The sequence below is a fragment of the Sycon ciliatum genome, chromosome 10 (assembly GCF_964019385.1).
Source record: "Sycon ciliatum chromosome 10, ocSycCili1.1, whole genome shotgun sequence".
NCBI lineage: Eukaryota > Metazoa > Porifera > Calcarea > Leucosolenida > Sycettidae > Sycon > Sycon ciliatum.
The window spans coordinates 26236495-26257683 of NC_088652.1; the positions used below are offsets into that span (position 1 = coordinate 26236495).

At 46.7% G+C, this 21189-nt stretch overlaps 2 protein-coding genes across 2 annotated transcripts in view; both read right to left on the minus strand.

The window, feature by feature from the left end:
* LOC135826773 (heterogeneous nuclear ribonucleoprotein A3 homolog 2-like) overlaps positions 1-8884 on the minus strand; it is a 24031-nt gene extending 15147 nt beyond the window's left edge. The window contains exons 1-4 of the mRNA XM_065339379.1: positions 8386-8884; positions 4061-4244; positions 3304-3493; positions 86-184 (exon numbers count right to left, since the gene is read on the minus strand). Coding sequence (XP_065195451.1) covers positions 86-184; positions 3304-3493; positions 4061-4244; positions 8386-8666 — 754 coding nt within the window. The 5' untranslated portion in view covers positions 8667-8884. The remainder of the gene's footprint in view (positions 1-85; positions 185-3303; positions 3494-4060; positions 4245-8385) is intronic.
* Positions 8885-9563: 679 nt separating this feature from the next.
* Positions 9564-20558, minus strand: LOC135826009 (uncharacterized). The gene is made up of 5 exons (XM_065338643.1): positions 20388-20558; positions 18218-18373; positions 17909-18049; positions 14641-14832; positions 9564-10420 (listed from the first exon to the last, which is right to left on the minus strand). Exons 1-5 carry the CDS (start codon positions 20458-20460, stop codon positions 10401-10403), a joined length of 582 nt encoding a protein of 193 aa, XP_065194715.1. The 5' UTR covers positions 20461-20558; the 3' UTR covers positions 9564-10400.
* Positions 20559-21189: the final 631 nt, after the last annotated feature.

Consider the following 21189-nt stretch of genomic DNA (forward strand, 5'->3'; position numbering starts at 1 on the left):
AGCCATGTTCAGAATTCAAACGCTCCGCCCCCCCCCCCCCACCCTTTTAGGTATAGCCGGTGGGCGGCGGTTGTCCCTAGCTTACCTGCGTACATAACGGTGTCCTGTATTTTGATGTGTGCACCGGGTGCATTCACCAAGCTGATGTTGAATACGCTGGGCTGTGGGTAACCATGCATACCTCCTGAATGGGAACACAACAACATGGCACGGAGAAAGAAAAGATAATTAGGCCGTGGGGGGGGGGGGGCAAAAGCACGTCAACGGCTTGCCACAGCGGTTCTTGTGCTGTGTTGCTCACAGAGGGGAATTATTGTAAAACCGTGAATTATTGGTGGTGTAATATTTTCGGTATTTCCCAAAAATCAATGGTTCGGTAGCGCGAAAATTTCCGTAAACCAGTTTTCCAGATCCAAAAATGCATTTTCCACACTGTGTGGCAGTGGCATTGTTGAATTTTAGGTCGCGTTTTTATTTCAGGTAAAAATTACCTGTACCGAAGTTGCCGAGAATAAAACCCCGCCGAAATTTTTCGGTTTTACAGTACATGTATATGTTTCTCTGTGTAAGAACGAAACAGCATGCTGTCCGCAGATTGAGTATTTTCGCTCCTGCTCTTGTAGTAGTTGGGCACTCTCATGTGGGGTAGTGCCTTTCATGTGGGGTAGTGCCTTTGCTGTTTGCATTACGCATAGCTCACTGACTTGTCAGTCTGAGCACTCTGGCAAGGTACGTTCGGGCCTGATTGGAAAATTGTATTTTCACTGCTATCAGGTTCGGCCTCATTTCATCTGTGCTGCGCTGATGAGTTCACAAAGAACGAAACAGCATGCTGTCCGCAGATTGAGTGTTTCTCTGTGTATAAAACTGTGCTCTCAAACTAATTCTAGCCATTTATTATTCTCTACCTTTACTGATGAGACCTATGGTGGTCGAAACAGCGCTGTATGGAGGAAAAACATTATTTGTCAGTATCAACAACTTGGAGTCATGTTGCTGGTGTCATGAGGTCAGCTACCGTGAGAGCGCGCTTGGTGGAGGTGAAATTGCTTTATATTGCTCACAGATCGAGCAAATCGTCAAAGAAAATGGAAAATGTAGGGCCGGTGACAGACGTTTGTTGTGCACATGTGTTAAGTACCTCCTCCCGTACCTTTTCTAGCTGGCCTGCATGCACTTGCGTACTCACCTTTTGTCTCCTTTTGTTCCGTTGGCCTGGGTAGCTACTTGCGCGCCCATATTTGCCATAGCTCCCCAGGCCCTTTATCTTGCCGTTCAGACTTGATCTCTTCCTCTCTTTTCTCACTCGTCAATAATCACCATGTAGTCGTTTCGTTCGTCTTGGTCTCTGGTCTCGTCGTCTATAATAAATGTCGTTCCCCCAACCTACCTGTTCCCGTTGTAATGTCTGGATAATGTGTCGTCAGTCGTCCTGTTTCGAATTCAACATTGGCGCCCGATTATTGATCGACCCACGACCCTGAGATCATCCCATGCCCAGCCGTCCTCAACCGCCATTCGTCTCGTCTATGTCAACCTCGTCTCGTCCATGTCAGTCTCGTCTCTCCTACGCCAACCTCGTCTCGTCTCTATCAACCTCGTCTCTCCTACGCCAACCTCGTCTCGTCTATGTCCACCTCGTCTCGTTCAAGCCATGCAGGTCAGCTACCTTTCTCTCTTTCTTTTTTTTGTATGCTTCTTCGTCAAATTTATTTTCCTGAATTTTTTTGTAGTGTGTGCGCGTGTGTTCGTAAAACATTACCAAGTTAGGGGTCCGATCATGGTGAGCCACGCTCTAATTTTTGGATGTTTAGCAAAAGTGTAACTAGGCTGTATTAGCCGTGCAAAATACTAGTAATTCACGTTCCTCGTCAAACTTCAATAGTTATTACACACTATAAGTAGTACAGGAATGATCTGTAGTGCATTTCTAGTAAACACTTTCGTGAGATCCGTGCACGCGTGCAATATGTGTGTGCGTGTGTGTGTTTTTTCTCCTCCAGTCATTTTTTAAAATCTTTTTCTCTTTTTTTCTCTCCGCGAGGACGCGGGATTTTTTTTCATGGAGGGGTGGTATGTTAAGTACCTCCTCCCGTACCTTTTCTAGCTGGCCTGCATGCACTTGCGTACTCACCTTTTGTCTCCTTTTGTTCCGTTGGCCTGGGTAGCTACTTGCGCGCCCATATTTGCCATAGCTCCCCAGGCCCTTTATCTTGCCGTTCAGACTTGATCTCTTCCTCTCTTTTCTCACTCTTCAATGTAGTCGTTTCGTTCGTCTTGGTCTCTTGTCTCGTCGTCTACTAGTATAATAAATGTCGTTCCCACTAACCTGTTCCCGTTGTAATGTCTGGATATGTCGTCAGTCGTCCTGTTTCGAACTCAACACATGGTATAACACTGCAAGATCAAGATTCCAGAGTATCTCACAGCACTCTATAGTGTACATGTACAGTGTCCCTCCGGGTGGTTGTCACGACTTATCACGGGCGTTGGAAGGTTTTCAACATTGGTGCAGCCGCACGAGTAGGTGGGGTCCCCCCCCCCCCCCCCCCGGGAAAATGTGAGGGAAATTGGGCCCAAATACCGTATTTCCCCGATTATAAATCGCACTCGATTATAAGTCGCACCCCCATTTTCAGGTTTGAGCGATATTGTTGCGATATATTCACTTCAGTAGTAAGTCATGCTTGATTGCAAGTCGCACCCCCCTTTTTACCCTTGAGTTTTAGTGTAAAAAGGTGCGACTTATAAATCGGGGAAATACGGTAGCCGATATTTCATTGCTTTAAAAGTCACGAGATGAAAGTATTGGTGCGGCTTTGGCCGGACCTGCCTCACCGGTTCTGACTCCCCTGCTCATTCTCGGAATTCCAAGTGACATCCATGCCAGGCGCTACCAGCTCTGTTGTGTGCATACCGGCGAGATGTGAGGTCAACCAATCGGGCACAGCACAGTTTTGTGTGCAATCAAGTGGGATGATCATGATCCATGAAATTGTCTTCCCTCAAACTGGGGAACGAACAAACAATCCTATATTCGGAAGGCCAATGGGAGTTAGGTACTCTTGCTAAATACAGTCAGACCTCGCTTAATTAACCGCACACATCTGTTTTCCACAAAAAAATATCCGGATAGGCGAGGGAACCGGATAATCGAACACACATAATGTATGTGTACATGATCACATACGCTATAAATCGATAACCAACGATTTTCTTCCAGATGGTGAGGTATCGGGATAGAAGATAACCGGATAAGCGAGGTCTGACTGTACACTGTTGCGCTACACGGTGAGTGAATACCTTTGAATATCAGTAGATCCGGTCGGGAGCTATTCCCTGCAGCCTCACTGGCCCACCAGACAGCACCGACCCCGTCGATGGATGCCGTCCCGCTCACACCAAGCACACTGCAGTTCGTGGGCTCCGTGAACTTGATCAAGTGGTTCTTGCCATGCCAATCAGCCGTCTCACTTGGTGCAAGTACCGTGCCCTGGACCATTCAAAACACACAGACAAACGGACGAATGGACAGATGGATACCGGGATACCGATGTAGGCCAAAATGTCAAGAATTATGTTGAATCGATGTCATGTCCATAGGTGCATGCCCCCACATCCTGCTACAACCCCCACACACCCAGAGAAGACAGGACAGGATGTGTCTGTGTGTGTTCGGGGGGGGGGGGGGGGGGAGCAGGGGTATCTGGAGTTGGATCCCGGGATGGATACCCTGATAAAGTCAATCCGTTTTCTGCATCTTGTCCTCGCCCACTTACTGAGGTGTGGTGAGCCGATAGGTGGGGTCATTTTCAAGTCCAACCAGAGTTTGGGGGTTTTAGGGGTTTCGGTCGTTGGGCACTTCAGTAGTCAATTGAGTCATCTTTCCAAGATTCTATTGAATCATTCTCTCACGTCTCCCAGGGAGACCAACGTGACCAGTTTGGGCGGTGAGCAAGTACAAGTACAAGTACAAGTGTGTGCCTGTGTGTGCCTGTGTGCATGAGTGAAAGAGAAATCAAAGCCCTGCAGCTAAATCTATTATGCTAGCAACCCATACCTCAATCACCAGCCAGGTATTCTTGCAGTCGTCCAGTCGTAGTGGTGAAGTGAGAAACTTCCCAGCAGGTACGTAGACTGTTGAGTGATTGACGGCCTTGGAAGCTGCTCGGATGGCCGCCTGGAATGCTTGTGTGCAGTTTGTCACACCATCTCCCACAGCACCATAGTCGGTGATATTGAACCTGGAAAGGAAGACAATTTCTGAAGCTTTGCCACGGGGTCATGTGAGAGCTAGGAATACCGCATTTTCCGGTGTATAAGCCACACTTTGACCACTCAAATTTCACCCAAAAAAGGGGGATGCGGCCAATACTCCAAAAATCAAACGAGAGAGCTTGGAAGCTCAGGACCCTACGCTATGCTTTTTTGCCTTGATGACCTAGACAAAAAAAAGCATAGGGATGTTATAAATTCTTAAAAAAATTCCTTTTTTTTAAGACATAACCTGGGATTCGAACCCGCACTATCGCGCGCCCTGCATGCATCCCCCGATACACTTCGCATACATACTAATTCTTCCAAGTTGCTTCACGTGATGATCTTGCATGCATTTGAAAGCCCTATTTGAATATGCATTGTGGCCAGCCGTCTTTGATGGTACGGTACGGTACGGGATAGGTACGGGACAGGTACGATCGAGGGTAATACGACACCGTCTACCGCCTTGATGACGGCAAAAAAGCATAGGGATGTTATAAATTGTTCAATTCTCCTATTTTTTTTTCAGGCATATCCTGGGATTCGAACCCGCACTATCGCCCTACATGCATTCCCCCATGCACTTCGCATTCATACCCATTCTTCCAAGTTGCTTCACGTTATGATCTTGCGTTTGAAATAGTCTAGGAGCCAAGTCAGCAAAAGTCCAAGGAATAAGGAGTTAGTGTGACACCTTGCCCAGGAAAGATTTTTTGACGGATTTGGAATGGCATATCAACCAGTAACTGATCCCTGAAAACCAGAACGTGCCAAAGTTGTCCATTCAAGAGTTATGGCCGATTTACTAAAATTGCCATGGTTACCATAGCAACTTACATGTAAATTGCCTCTTTTTAGCTCAAAAGACATGCAATATGGGTCAAATAGATAATGAATGGCTGTCAAAGTCATAAGTGAAGATAAAAGTTCCCAAAACTGCCTTCAAAATAATTATAAATGTCATCAAAAGTGAATTATTTAATACTGGTGTGGTTTGTATATGTACAATGTACATTGTACATGTATTTGGTATCATTATTACATTGTATGTAGAGGTAGTATCACAGTTACTTATCAGTGGGAAATTTCTGTATGGTCACCAGGAGCAGCGCTTGACACTGGCACACTGAAGTACGAAATTAGAACTGTTCAGTATGCTTCACAAACAAGGAATGAATCTGCCCTACATGTAGGTGCAGTGACCGTGCAGAAGGGTGAGTCGTCAGGCAAAGCTGTTGCAGCTCTTCGCTAGTCCTTTTCTCTATCCTCCAGCGACTATGTGTCAAGCTGCAGCAAAAGCTCTGGACCTGAAATCTTTGATGGCCATCGGATGGAGAGGTTGTAGCATACCATCAATGGGCAGCGGGATCTGGGATACCATCATACCAGGCTGAGTCTCCTGAAAGAGCTGCCTGGAAGGTGGCTGTGGCTATACGGCTATACATGTAGTTATGGGAGTCTTGGAAGGGGGACGACTCATGGATAGCCCACTGGAGTCATGAAGAAGGGCTGTTATTGTGCCTCGTTGACAGATGTAGTCGCTGGAGGATAGAGAAAAGGACTAGCGAAGAGCCGCAACAGCGTTGCCTGACGACTCACCCTTCTGCACCAAGGTCTGGGGCAGATTCATTCCTTGTTGGTGAAGCGTACTGAACAGTTCTTTTTTGGATGGAGAGCCAAGGATAAATTTATAGAAAGGAAAAAGGACCATTGAACTGCAAGCTATGCTAGAATATCCACGAACACCACCAGTTACTAAACAATCACCTTCCCCTCATATGTTATCATATACATATAACTTAGAACCTTCCAAGTTGGAAGGCTAGTGTAGTGCGCATCCAAGATGTGCTAGCCACTGCTAGAGCTGTTAGCCAGTTAGTTGTAGAACGTCAGTACCGTCGGTCAGTGTCGTGCAATGTTATCGCATGAGCTGATTGTTCAGTAACTAGTGGTGTTAGTGGATTATAGCGTAGCTTGTAGTTCGATGGTCCTTTTTCTTTTCTGTAAATTCTTGTTTTGTACTTCTATGTGCCAGTGTTAAGCTCTGCTCCTGGTGACCATACAGAAATTTCCCACTGATAAGTAACTGTGATACTACCTCTACATACAATGTAATAATGATACCAAATAAATGTACACTGTACCTTGTACATGTACAAACCACACCAGTATTAATTAAATAATTCACTTTTGATGACATTTATAATATTTTGAAGGCAGTTTTGGGAACTTTTATCTTCACTTATGACTTTGACAGCCATTCATTATCTATTTGACCCATATTGCATGTCTCTTCAGCTAAAAAGAGGCAATTTACATGTAAGTTGCTATGGTAACCATGGCAATTTTAGTAAATCGGCCATAACTCTTGAACGGACAACTTTGGCACATTCTGGTTTTCAGGGATCAGTTACTGGTTGTTATGCCATTCCAAATCCGTCAAAAAATCCTTCCTGGACAGGGTGTCACACAGCTCATTTCTGATGACCCCCTGGCTCCTAGACTAAAAGCCCTATTTGAATATTGCTGCCAGCTGTGTTTGATGGTACGGTACGGTACGGGACAGATACGGGATAGCGCCAGGCGTGACACAAACACACAAACAAACACACAAATACCAAATTAAAGCTGTGTGGACCCTGGCTAGCGCCAGACGTTACTGAAGTAACGTCTTCTGCATAGCTACGGGAATTAAAAAATAGATATAAACAGGTCAGTTTGAGCACTCCGGCAAGGTAGGTTCGGGCCTGGTTGATTTATTTTTCATTGCTACCAGGTTCGCCCTCATTTCCTCTGTGCTGCGTTGATGAGTCCACAAAGAACAAAACAGTTCTGTTCGCAGATTGAATACGCTAGATATCTGCATTTCGTGGCAAAAAAAAAAAAAAAACGTGGGGTGCTATACTTCAGTGTGGCTCGTGCTCTGGAAAATACGGTAATTACCATGGGGACTTTCTACAGTGCCCATGCTTACTCCACCAGCAGAGAAACGTAGCATTTTTGCAGCCGACACGAGAACAGAACACTAACAAAAATGTGTGTCTTGACCCCAGGCCATGATTCGGAAGTTCTTCCGCGATCAGTGAACTGTTCAGCTTGCGATAGCAATCCTGATCTGCTGACCCCAAGTGTGGCCCAGCAATTGCAGAATATGGAGGCGTACATGGTTCGGCCCTGCGCCCAAGGGAGGACAAGAATAGCTTCACATGCATTCGCTTTAGGTTTCGCCATAACTTCACACTCAACATCAAGAGCAGAAACCAGGAGAGGATCTAGCTAACTCTGCTCTGACTGTAATTTTCGCCATTGCCGAGCCACCGTGCTCACAGCAGAGACTTCTGCGTGTGTTATTGTTGTGAACGGAGAACACAAAGACAACTTGTTTCGTCTCAGTGGACACGACTTTTGAGCGTCGGGAGTAACATCCTAAGATTGTGACCCCCACCATCCATGCCACATATACCTTCAGGGGTGTAGCCGGTCCTCCCTTCTAGGGGGGTGCACGGCCGTATATGTGTAGGCTGGTGCATGTCATTCATGGTTATTATGTGCATACTGAACCTAGGTCGAAATTGTTAGCCCCCCCCCCCCCCCTCCATGCTCCATGCGAGCTATGCGCTTTCACCTTAGACCTCAGATGCCCATTGCCAGAGGCAATGGTAGTGATGCTACAGCCTAAATAAGCCTTGTGATGTGAAACATGTGCAACGCTGGAATTGCACTACCGGTCAACAACTTGTAAGGCTGAAGAATTGACCGCCACCCTACTGTGCTTTTTGAAGCACACACAAAACACGTACACACAAACACACACCATGAACCATGTATACGCCCGTCGCAAGAGAAGCACGCAAATCTGCAAATGCACTTGATATGCACCCCCAGATTTTCTCTTATAGCAACGATAGCGAACAAGATCTGAATGAGACAGATCAAGACTTGCGCCAGATAACTGTCTAATCCACGCACACGCGCGCGCACACACACACACACACACACACACACACACACACGCACACACACACGAACACACACACACACGCACACACACACGCACACACACACACACACACACACACACACACACACACAAACACAAGCACTGCTCTGGACTTACAAACTCACACGTGTCTCTCGTCGCTCTGAACGCCCTCCGCCATTTCCATCCGATCATTCATTCTTCCATTCATACCTGCCACATTGGTAAAGCTATCGAGGTCAAAATTTCTACTCCTCGCTGTCACTTCTCCACGATCCCTCCTCTCATTCAGAAGGTCTGCTTCAGGGCCAAGGCAAGCCACATGGCTAGTAAGCGACGTAATGAGCACCAGTAGCATAGCGCAGAAGACAAGCTCCAGAAGCCGTTCCGAAGCTTGTCGACGTGCAGAACGACCGCTCAGCAGCATTGTGGCTGTTTTAGTGTGGGTCAACCGTGTTCGACCGGAGGCCGGAGCTCCGGGGCCGGGGGAAAGTAACACGACGGTGGACACCGGTAGCTGCGTGGTCACAACACACAGAGCGTTTCGGATAGGCTACGATGGATCCCCGCTACCAACGAAGACATAGGCATACTGCACGTAGTACTTCTATCAGTAGCCGAGAAAGAGAGGAAAGCTGCTGTTTGCACTTTGTAGAAAGAGAAAAAGAATGTTTAGAAATTCCATAGAAAGATTGGCCGTTGATAGCTGCAGAAAGCCAACTCGGCAACTGTCACCAGATCACGCAGTCAGTAGATCTACATGACTTTCTGTTGACATGACTGGTATACCTGCATGTGGCAGTGCTGTAGAGTGTAGTGTCGCAGGATCTGGCTCGAAATGGGGGCAATCAGTCATTCACACACTTGCCCGGTTACCCAGTAGTCCCAATGTCATGGCATGCCCAGACTGGGAGTAGGAGTAGGAGCCCACCTCAGACTCAGTCCTGAACGGTCCTTGCATTCACCTAGCACAGCTGTAACAGCTCCAGCCTTTAGAAGACAACCAATTAGGACAAAGATGGAATTTAAAACATGGGCGTCGGAAACGTTTTCCGTTTGGCCGGGCTTCACTGCAGTTTGGTCCGGCTGTTGTACGGTAGTGAGGAACACACGCCAGCACCCCCCCCCCCCATACACAAACAACACATGCCACCCCACCCCCCACCCCCATACACACACATACACAAACAACACATGCCCCCCCCCCCCACCACCCACACAACACATGCCAGATCCCCACCACACACATACACACACACACACACACACGCGCACACCAAACACAATACAAAGCCAACCGAGGCGAGGCACTGAAGTAGGAAGCAGCTCTTGGGTAATTCCACAGCACAACACTCACAAGCAGTACAGGCACGCAATGGCGGAAGATGATAAGCCTGTTCAAGCAGCATGTCACCAGCAATGAGAGTCAAAGAACAGACTTCAAATCTGCCTGTGAGAGAGAGAGAGAGAGAGAGAGAGAGAGAGAGAGAGAGAGAGAGAGAGAGAGAGAGAGAGAGAGAGAGAGAGAGAGAGAGAGAGAGAGAGAATGTGTGCTCACACCCAGGCTTTTCATGCAGGATCTCTGGACTCACTAACTTACATTCTTCGTCTTCATATAACTATTATACTAACACATCTGTGTCTCACAACTGCAGTGCATAATGCGCTCATCGCAAAACCTCTAATGTCACATCGGGACACAACAACGCAAAACGTAGTGTTGGACGCAAAAACTACAATATAAAAAACACACATACAGATAAAATTAAAAAATTCAAGTCGTCATATTGTCTGAAAAACATGAGCCCTCAGAGCGCGTAAACAAACTACGCTCAATCTGCGGAGAAACGAATAAAATATATAATTTCAAGTTTGCGCCGATACTTCTGCAATTAGCCCACTGAACGAGAGCTGGCTCAGTCTGCGGAGAAATGAATTAAAAATAATTTAAGTTTGCGGCAATACCTCTGCAAGTAGCCCAGTCAACGAGAGCTGGCTCGGCAAGTGTCGGAAGTTGACACAGCAGTCAGCTGTGTTACAGGTATGTCCGAAACACGTTGGTCACAGCATCGAGCACGGGGGGCGCTGTCGGAACTTCACCAGCGGCAGCAAGCATTGCTTCGGACCCCTCTTCTTCGTCGCGGGTGAAGAACGCAAGAGATTAGCCGTGAATAGTTTGGTCTGTGGAGGTGAAAAGAGCGCAGAAGTAAAGCACAAAGACAGCATCCATAACACAGAAACACAAGCACACCATCTGTCTGTGCTGCAAGCAGATACCGCATAACATTATGATGACAGTTGTCTAAGGGGTCGTCGCAAAAGTTTCTTGTCGTTCGTTTCGTACTCGGACCCCCTCCCCTCCCTCTGAAACAAACGCAGCTTGCCATGCTGGATGACGAAAATCGCATGCATGTACATGTACATATTGTTACAGTGTCGGTCGACTTGTGATTTTGGCTCGCACCCCCCTCCCCCAAACGAACGATGTTCGTTTCAGGGACGACAAAAACACTTTTGCGACGACCCTTTTAAAGAGTTGGTGGACAAGCCGTTGATTATCCACTCTCATTGTAATATCAAAAAAGTATTCTTTCTAGACAAAGTATTCTTTATCCACTGACGATGTTGTTCAGAACAACGAAACGTCTGGAGAAGTATCGTAAATATTTCTATCGAGATTAAATTTTATCAAATATACCACTCTTTGGTCTAGAAAGAATGCTTTTTTGACCCTTTTAAGAACCTCAGGCTGAGTAGAGCGCTCTATGTCCAGTGGACAGAGCCAGAAATACAGTCCTCACACGGCAATCACGCAACCAAGTCTTTTTTCTGCCGCTACTCAGAGTTTCCTGTCATTACTGTGTGAGCACCGTAACACTTTGATGACATGGAATGCGCATAAAAAAACTAGGGGTGAAAATAATAATCTTAACTCGGATGGCGAGCCAATAAGATCATGGGTATGAAGAAGATGGCAGGGGCGTCGGACACGGTACGGTCACTACGGTATTGACCGTACCACTCTTCGCCCCAGGTACCCCGTGAATCAATAAAACACACTGATCTGGGATCTAAAATTCCAAAATTTTCGGCTCAGCCAAAACTCCTCCACGCGTAAATTGTACAGTTCAGATGGCTGACCGTACCACACTAAAATACCATCCGACACACCTGAGAAGGGCAAAATGTCTAGCTGTCCACCAAGGGAACCAGCTCATAATATACAGTCAGAAATGTCTCGGGACTACTGGAAGTCTCCAGTCAGTTGTTATGCCATTTTGTCGCAACTCACTGACTGTGTAATTATGATCTGGTTACTTTGGAGGACAGTTAGTCAGAACTCGTAACATGTTGTCCTCTTTCCTATCCATGGTGAAAGAATCAAACCAATTACTGTAAAAGCCATATATATATATATGTTAGGTTGAGTTGGGTAACTCCGCTCTTCTTCCTCGCTCACCGGAGGAATTTCTCTAGTCTCCTCGCGCAACTGGGGAGCACTCCAATGGAGAGAGAAAGATTTTTATAGGGCGGCTTGGTGTGAGAGGTGGACTGAGACTTGACGGCGCTAACGGCGAATATCAAGACCTTACGGCCACGGAGCTGCGGGACTCTGCGCTGGTCGTCTATCCGTGTGGAGGCAAAGCAAACGCGGGCAACATTCTGCTGAAGCGAGCGTGGAGCTGAAGCTGGATTGGTGACTGACGTACCTGCTTACTCCACAACACCGGCGCATAATGATGTGCATGTACAAGACTTCGTGAGTATTCAACTCAAATTCGTGTTCCGTCAGCGTCAGTATCAGCAAGTACAGTCATGTAGTACAATTTGTTCCCAAAATAACTTCGGGACAGTCTGTTCATGGTTTTCATTTGTATTGGACTCGTTCTCTACACTTGCGATAATTTAGCGGCAATTCTAACGTTGTAGCGTTGTTCTCTTGTAATTTAGTGGAACCTGTATTGAGTAACTGAGTTTTATGTTTCGTTACATTGTCGTCAGATCTCCTGTGTACCGGTTTTGTGGCACAATGATTATAGCCATTATATTTGGTCGTCTCCATTCTTGTGCAATCATGCGTACATGTATGTAGGTTGGTTCTCTTCATGTTATTGTGACCAATTTCATAGATGTTGGTTGCCTTGTTGCTTTCTCTCCCCTCTCCTCTCACCCAAGCCATTCTGCATAAGCGAAGCTGTGGACGCAGCATACTGCTGCTACACTTCAACGCGGGAATGCGTATAATAATAATAATATGTATATGTTATCGCATGGTTGCAAGGGCCTTATGGCATATTATTGCCCCGAGAGGTTAGCCCGAGGGCCGTAGGCCCGAGGGCTAACCTCGAGGGGCAATAATATGCCATAAGGCCCGCAGCAACCATATGCGATAACAAATTTATCACATGGCCCACAGAGCAGACCATTGGGCTGCTGTTGAAATTAGCCCAAATGCCAACACATTATGACCACAATGTATATTGATGTGCTATCATTATCAAAACAGGAAAAATGAAGATATTTCTCCTACACCCTAACAAAAAGTCTGCTACAGGCCATCAGAGAGTATACAGTACTGAAAGACGGAGACAGAAAAAAAATGCCGGCACCGCATCGTCATAGCAATAGACATGGCAACGACAATAAAATACAGCAGAATCATAATTTCAGTTGAAAAATTAAGAGTGCTACCACAAAGAGTTTCTTCATGTTTACATGTGTATCAGGAAGTTGTCAAATACAGTACTGCAACAAGTGCAAGTATTTGACGACTCCCTGGTGTGTAATTCTGAGGACAATTTTTCTTCTTTTTTTCAGCTCCAGATAGCTGTATTTTTCATTGCAAAACATTCCTGAATTGTTGTGTTTGTTGTTCAAGCAAAGGTGAAGGCAGAGGACAGATGAGCCTGGTAAGAGTTTTGCGTGGCACATGAAGACCACACACAGGCAGTGACTTTGCGAGGATTTGAAAACGCACGACGCTGAGTTGAATTTGTGTTATTTCAAATAATTGTTTGTGATCACAGTACCACTTCGAGCAGAACTGAATCTTATCCACAAGCTTACCGACGGTCAGGCTGCCAACATGACTGAACAAATGATCCCTTCAAGCACCACACGGCAGACGTCCGAGGCCATGTCCATTGCCGGGATGTCCATCTCCAAAAAGAATTCCATCTTCGTCTCTACACTGCGACTCGTCGTAAGAGTCGTACAGTCTACAGAGTCGTCGTATAGTCACGCGATCACTGAAATAAACTATTTTTTTGCGGGCAAATAAACTATTTTTTTGCGGGCAATATCGCATATTATTGCCCGCGGCGCGAAAGGTGCTGATTCGCTGGAGTACGGGCAACAATCACGTGCCATGTGATAAATATATATAACGAAGTACTAACTCTAACGAGTTAACGAGGAGAAATCTGTCGTTAAAATAGAAATCGTTATACAGAAATCGATACTTATACTGTCCTATTGAGCGTTGAGAATGGGTGAGAATCGTTACCTTTGGTACACGTAAACTACCGTATTATCTCTAATATAAGCACAGTCTCCAATAATAGAACACCTTGGGGCGGCATTCAAAAAATAAAGTGCTCAGTCTCCATTATAAGCACACTGTGTAAATTCATTATCTGTACCGGCGAAAAAACCCTGAAATGTGTGTGTCTGACATGAATTTGGCCATGGCAACATGCCTCTGAAATGAGGTTGAAATAATAATGGAACAGTCTCCAATAAAGGAACGTCTCCAATAATAGCACGGGGCGGAGGTACATTGTAAAAATAAAGGACCGTGCTTATATTAGAGATAATACGGTAGTCAATTTTGGGAAATCGTTATACTGTAAATATACAAATTTTCGGCAGCTATTTAATTTCGGCTATATTCGGCACCGACCCAAAACGCCTAAATTAAAACGCCGATGAAATTTTTCACAGCATCTGTCGCACTATACCATGCCCTCTACTCCACGCCGAAAATAAATCGCCGCCGAAATGTCAAAAAATCGTGAAGTGCCGAAATTTTGCAGCGCCGACATTTTGTATATTTACAGTATATGCGCCTCGTTAGAATAATGGCTTTTACAGTACTATGATGTTTGCATTGAGTGATGCTGGAACCAAAAGCAGCCCTTGACTTGCTTTCGAACGCATTTTGTATGTGCGTATGAATACGTGCGCTCTGGTTGGAAAGAAGTGTGAGGGAAAGAACATCCCTCTCCTGAACACACAGCACACATGCATACACACATACACACAGCACACCCCCAGACACACACAGCATGCGCACACACAGCACCCCCCCCCCCCCCACACACACACACCGCATACACCCCCCCCCCCCCCCCCCCTCCCCCACAGACACACACATCGAGCAGACTAACTCCCGGCCTTACACTCCGTTCTTGACTGCCTTGAGGACACGTGCACCCAGTGCGACAGCATGGAACATAGCACAGCACCGACAACACCGGAACACGCCACAAGGAACCCGGTGGACGGGGACGTGATGTAGTCAGGCAAGAACATGCTATACGCATCGGCATCCACGTCCTGAAAGACACCGGCGGCGATTCCCATCGACGTGCCTGGCCAGGGTAAAGAGGACATCAAATCACGAGAATTACCGTTATTCATGGTTTGAGGGAAAATCCGAAGAAAAAAATCGACTGTCACCACAGACTTGAACCAGGGACCTTCGCTTGAGGCCAGCGATGTTCTAACCACTGAGCTACGGCGTAGCTGTCATCCCAGCACAGACCGTTCAACAACAACCGTACTTCCCCGAATATAAATCTTACACCTTTTTACACTCAACTACAGGGCCAACAAAGGGGTGCGACTTACAATCGAGCATGACTAAAGCTGTGTTCACAACTGGCGCGTGTACGCAGTACGCTTGCGGTTCATGCGTGCCCAAACGCGCGCTCAGGCTTTCACAAAAAAACAGCAATCCGAGTCGTGTTTAGTGCGTGCGACACCTTCGAGTACTAATTTTTGACCCCGCCAGTCAAGGTGACTGGCATGTACGCTGGTACGCGCCTGATACGCGCTGAAAATTCCAACATGTTGGAAGTTCCATCTCGGCGCGTTTCCGTACGCATGGCACCCCAAAAGCCAGCAAAAATACGCACAAACGCGTGGTTTCACGCGTACACGTGCCAGTTGTGAACACAGCTTTACTACTGAAGTGAATATATTATTGAAACGATACCACATGGCCCTGAAAACGGGGATACGGGGGGGGGGGGGGGGGGGAGGGAGGGGGTTGTCCATACCGGCCAACCCTCCCGGTTTTCCCGGGAAATCAACAATACTCCCGTGGTCCTGGGGATTTCAAGTAAACTCCCGGAAAAGTCACATTTTGTCTGATACAGAATGTTCCTGAAAACTCCATGGATCCGCCTTGAATGTCCCGTAGATCTACAGTGTGCAGTCGCACTTCGACTGTGCACGACACTTTCAAGACCTGACCAGCTTAGCCTGCAAGATCTGCAATAACAGGCGCGCCAGGTGGGCGCCGACTGATCAAACTGCACTGCACGGTCAAAACTGTGCTGTACGCCGTCGAAAGTTTTTTTTGGCGGGGTACAGCTCTTTTTCACTTAGTTTTGTGCCATCCAGGGATTTTGAGAGAATTCCAGGGATTCTGCATGTCTTGTCAAGGGATTGAGATTTTGGTGGTTGGTCAGTATGTATGTCATACATGTACGTCAAACGTGGGCTGGAAGTTGACCAATACAGGGAAAGGGCAACAAGTTTCATTCATTTTCCCGTTTGTCTCTTTCCCTCAAACTAGTGAAGTTTCATTCTCCTAATGATAATCTCAGGCATTTTTACACTGTGATGTGGTATTAGGGATTACCTTGAGTTAGCATGATAACACAGAGAATGTTTTCAAGACTCCTCTCTTAGGCATATTTTCCCATCACTCTTCCACCACCATGGCCATCCATGCATCCACACACACACACACACACACGCGCGCGCGCGCGCACACACACACACACGCACACACACACACACACACACGCGCACACACACAGACACACACATACAGTCAACTTCGCTAATAACGACTGCGGATATAACGGCAGTACGCGAATAACGACAGCATTTCCATGCCCAGAGCAAAGTCCCATCCAACTGTAAAACATATGGCCCAGAATCTGCGAAAACCAGGCTTAGGGTGAAATTTCACAAAATGACTTTTTCCCATTTTCAGCTTCTACTGGGCATGGGAGGTCAGGAAACAAAATATTACAGGTGTGGGTCGACTCATAGTGGTATTAAAAGTATCTCAAACACACCAGGGTATTGTGTTAAAAAATCCAAAAAAAAACACAAAATTGTTTCCACAGGAAAGAAATGAAGAGAGATCCACCAGAGTGAAGGAAGAGACATGGTCACATGGATGATTTTTGTTGAGGTGACGTGACAAGGTAGGCATGTGGGGGCAGAATTGTTGTGGCCCCTTGGTGCTGCAGGCTGTAGTGGCCATGCACAGTTCTGCAGGAATTTTGTTTGCTCCTTACTCAGCACATTCTGGGGCTGCATACATGTACTGGCATGTTCTGGCGCTACACACCACAATGAAACCCGACTCCAGTTGAGATGGCACCTTTTGAAGGGTGAATCTAGTACAACTATTCAAAAACAAGCAAGAACACGGCCTTTCAAACGTTCCACTGTTCATAGTATGCGCATAATGTGCTGGCATGCTGCAGTGTCTGCTTGGTGCTGACCAGCAAGTGAAATCTCGGCACGCCGTATACGCGTACAATCCCTTGCAGCTAGCTGTCCAGCGCGAGCGAGGAAAGTCTCGAGTGGAGGCCTCTCGATCTGCTCGCTCATTCGCTTGGCATTCAGTAGCACTTCATCGCCAAGGACTTCAATTCAAAACAGTTTTCACACTGCGCTTCTAGCCTTTTTCCTTGTGAACTTGCTGCAAACGTACGAGCTCTGCTGCGCGTGTTCCCTTCGCGTGAAGCCCAGAAACAGCTAGTACCTCCGTACTTCGGTCGGCTGGATCGATGTCGTCCAGGTTCTCCTCGCTATCGCCATCACGACTCTAACTGGAGACGATTTCTTCACCATTTTCCACAAGCAGCAGTTAGCGCAAACATTTCGCCATCCCTGAGTGAAGGAGATGGAATCCGTTCGATCAGCTCAAAAACTCTTCGTTGTGACTAGAGGAATAGCAGGAAATATTCTACCGGAAGCCCTTTGACTTCCCTGACTGCTGAAACCCTTCCTGCCATGACTGCTACTTTAGTACTTCTTCAAACAAGCGAGATTCTCTTTGGTTCCACTTCACTGCACTCGAGCGTCCACGCGACACAACCTTTTTACAAAACATCATTTTTCTCAAAAAAAAATGATTTTCACCCTAAGCCTGGTTTTCGCAGAAGTTGGGCCATATTGAGACTTCGGGTATAACGACACTTCGCGAATAAGGACACTTTTTTGATGCCCCGCCGAGTGTCGTTATAAGCGAAGTTGACTGTACACACACGCACATCATAGATCCCCCTGCCCCAAGCTCGGGGCTCCAGTGTGGACAGGAACCAACTTCCAAATAAATGTATCGCCGTAGTCGTTACAACTATTTAAAAAAATCAATAAAACCGGTCCAACAGGACTTGATTGTGACCCTCCACTCACCACTAAGCAAAGAGAACAGCTTAGGCAGCAGATAAGCTAGACGATGGACTTCATTCTTCTCCAGCAGAAGACCCAGCACCAAACCACCGATGAAGAAGAGACAAGACATGACACTGAACGCACGGGCTGTTTCAACCGAACCTGAGGCACAGAAAGAGATGGGCGAAGAGAGAAGAGGTTAGTTTGATGCCTTTTCTCGGAAGGTGCAGATCACATGTATGATGACTGACGACACACACGCACGCACACACACACGCACACACACACACACACACATTTTAGCTTTTCTCTTCGGGCAGTAATCCTTACCTGTTAAGGTAGTGCTGTTGTAAGTAACACACTCATTGAGAGCACTGTCATTCGCACCATGGAAGCAGACCTTCCACAGACCGAGAGCGATTGTGCGGCCATCGTAATCCAGTGTCTCGACATCCAATGCTTCGGCTTTGTTAAAAGCTGGTATGCCTGGAGTCAGTCAGTGGATGTACAAACATGAAATGCACAGAGGCAGAAAAGTGAGTCCATTAGTATAACCAAGAGTACATAACCCCCAAGAGTGTGCAACTGCCTGCACAACCTCTATGCTGTGCTGCGACTTCACATCACGTGACATGGTTCAAAAGGTTACGCTGGCAAACAGTGCAAAGGGACCACAAGAGAGTTGTACCCGAAGCTGGGCTGCGTACAACCCTGTATCTATCATGCACAGAGTGCAAATAATGTGTACGTTTTCATCACGTGATGTGAAGTTCTGCCGTCGCAGACCCCATAGCTGGAGTTGCACACTCTTGGGGGTTATGTACTCTTGGTATTGCCAAGAGTACATAACCCCCAAGAGTGTGCAACTCTGCACATGGGGGTCCGCGCGGCGGAATTCCAGCATAACGTCAAAAACGACGTACACATTCCTTGCGCTTGTACTACTCCCTGGTTCCAAGCACCGCGGAATGCAGAGTTTTGTACAGCTGTGCCCCCGCGGCATGACGTAATGTTGGAATTCCGCCGCGCAGTGAGCCTACAGCAGCCAGACCCTAGTTGCACACTCTTGGTAAGACCAAGAGTCCATAACCCCCAGAGTGTGCAACGTGCGATAGGGTCTTGAAACGACTCGGTTTCAACATTATGTCATTTTCATGTAGCGAATGTCGCGGCCTGCACGCGCAGCTACATGAAAATGACGTAATGTTGAAAACGAGTCATGACAGAGATTTGTGTGGCGTTGCACACTCTTGGGGGTTATGGGCTCTTGCTATTACTGTATATAAAGTAGGGCTCAAACGATTAGTCCGATTAACCGGTTGCAGACCGGTTACGAAGAATTAATGGTTAACCGATAAAGATAACGGTTACGCAGTAACTTTTCAATCAATTTTTCAAGTATCAGGTCGTTGCAAAGTGTGCACTTTCGCGGGCTGTCGCACGCGTACGCAATTTCTGGGCTGTCAACTCGGTCATATCTGGTCTCTTGGTGTGAGAGTATGTATGAATGAGCATGCAAGAGAATGTACGAGTGTGCGTTGTACTGAATAGGGTACATTTTTTGAATGAGTATAGTCAAATATGCGGTTAAAAAAGAGTCCGCAGGATTGCCGTGGCTTATAGGTTATAACCGGTTAACCGACCGTTAGCTTAGCAGTTAACCGTCAGGGGTAAAACCGTGACCGTTTGAGCCCTAATATAAAGTCAACAAATATTCAGCGCATACTTATTTTCGGCTATTTTCGGCCTGGTCATGTTTGGCCGAAAATGTGTTGCGGCTGAAATTTTGTTTTGCAAGATTCAGTGTGACAGTGTATACAGGCAGCAGCAGTACAGGTCGAAAATTTGTTGCAGCCGAAATTTGAATGGGCCGAAGATTTGTCGACTTACGGTATCGGGGGAATGCCTGTTTTGATTCCCACTCTAGATAAGGTATACATCGGGTTGATCGTCACGCTAACAGTAACAGTACGCCTGTGTTAGAAGTAGGTGAAATCCAACCTTTTGCAGGAAGTGGGTGGGTCACCCTTTTCAAAATAAGGTCCAGGCCATGGCCAGACCGGGGGTACTACAGCACGGACATGGTGTGTATGTGGGTGCGTGTGTGTGTGTGCGTGTGTGTGTGTGCGTGTGTGTGCATGTGTGTGTGTGCGTGCATGCGTGTGTAGAAAGGGAGGGGACAAGCGTAGCAAAAACTTGGGACAGGCGTGGTTTTCTCTTTTGCAACCCAACAGATCGCATGGAACAGTGCAAAATGATGAAGTGAGTAGAAAATGATTATCTACACACATACAGAACGAAATGAGTGCTGAACCGTGTTAGATCTGCAAAGAGTCTCTTGAAAGCACCCCTTTTGGTGCAGTAAATTTGTACGGATGACATCACGATAATCAGTATTGTATTGTGCACGCGGCATTGCTGCATGCAGTTGCGCAACTGACAATCTGCCAAAAAATAATTCTTGCTAAAGTGAAGAATCGAAAAAACGAACAGCACTTACAGTGAACTGCCAGCAATAGACACAGGGTGGCCACGGACACCGTAGCCAGCAGCACCTTTAGCTGTTCTGCCATCTTGTCCGGACGTCCGCGTGTCTTCTTTCTCAGCTGGTTCTATGCCCCTTCAACAGCAATGCAAGCCACTTGTCAAACGTCTGCAGCTAGCAGTCGGCAATAAATCTGGTCCACTTTTCGCCTTGATCAGAAAACGGCCGCATGGATTTGAACCAGATCAGGCGCGGTTGAAAAGCTGCAAATTTCGTGCACGGTGACCGCGTAGATCTACGTACCGGTCGATCGACCATGCATGATGTGACCGGCCGGGTACCGGGTGTACGTGTGGCACATGTAGATCTACATGCATGCATGATGCATGTGAGAGGAGGGTAATAAGGTACGATCGAGGGTACAACCGGACCTGATTTTATGTTAACAGCCTTTTTTTACGGCCAAAAGCAACACAGTAGTAGTAGTAGTAGTAGTAGTAGTAGTAGTAGTAGTAGTAGTATTCTTTTATTTTCCATCGGAAGCCTCAACAGTGATGAACACAACTCTTAAGAGGGCCGATAACAGGGTAGAGGGGTGTGGGGTGAGAAAAAAAATAATAATAAGAGATATTTAAACTAAACTAAACTGATACTTGGAACAATAAAGCAGCAGTAAGCAGTAAGCAGTAAACACAGGTATACAATACAAGCGATGCAGATCAATGAGGCCGTTTGCTGAAAAGAAGATCTAAATACTTCTGAAAAGACGCTGCGTCTTTAAGCATGGTCATAATGGGATAGTGCAAGAATTAAAGAG

What these genes read in the sequence shown, in the direction of transcription:
- LOC135826009 (XM_065338643.1), bottom strand. Translation starts at nt 20,460, where the DNA reads ATGGCAGAACAGCTAAAGGTGCTGCTGGCTACGGTGTCCGTGGCCACC. An exon ending in CAACAGCACTACCTTAACAG is followed by an intron (nt 18,050 to 18,217) that starts GTAAGGATTACT and finishes TCTGTGCCTCAG; the next exon opens with GTTCGGTTGAAACAGCCCGT. An exon ending in AAGGCAGTCAAGAACGGAGT is followed by an intron (nt 10,421 to 14,640) that starts GTAAGGCCGGGA and finishes TCACCTCCACAG; the next exon opens with ACCAAACTATTCACGGCTAA.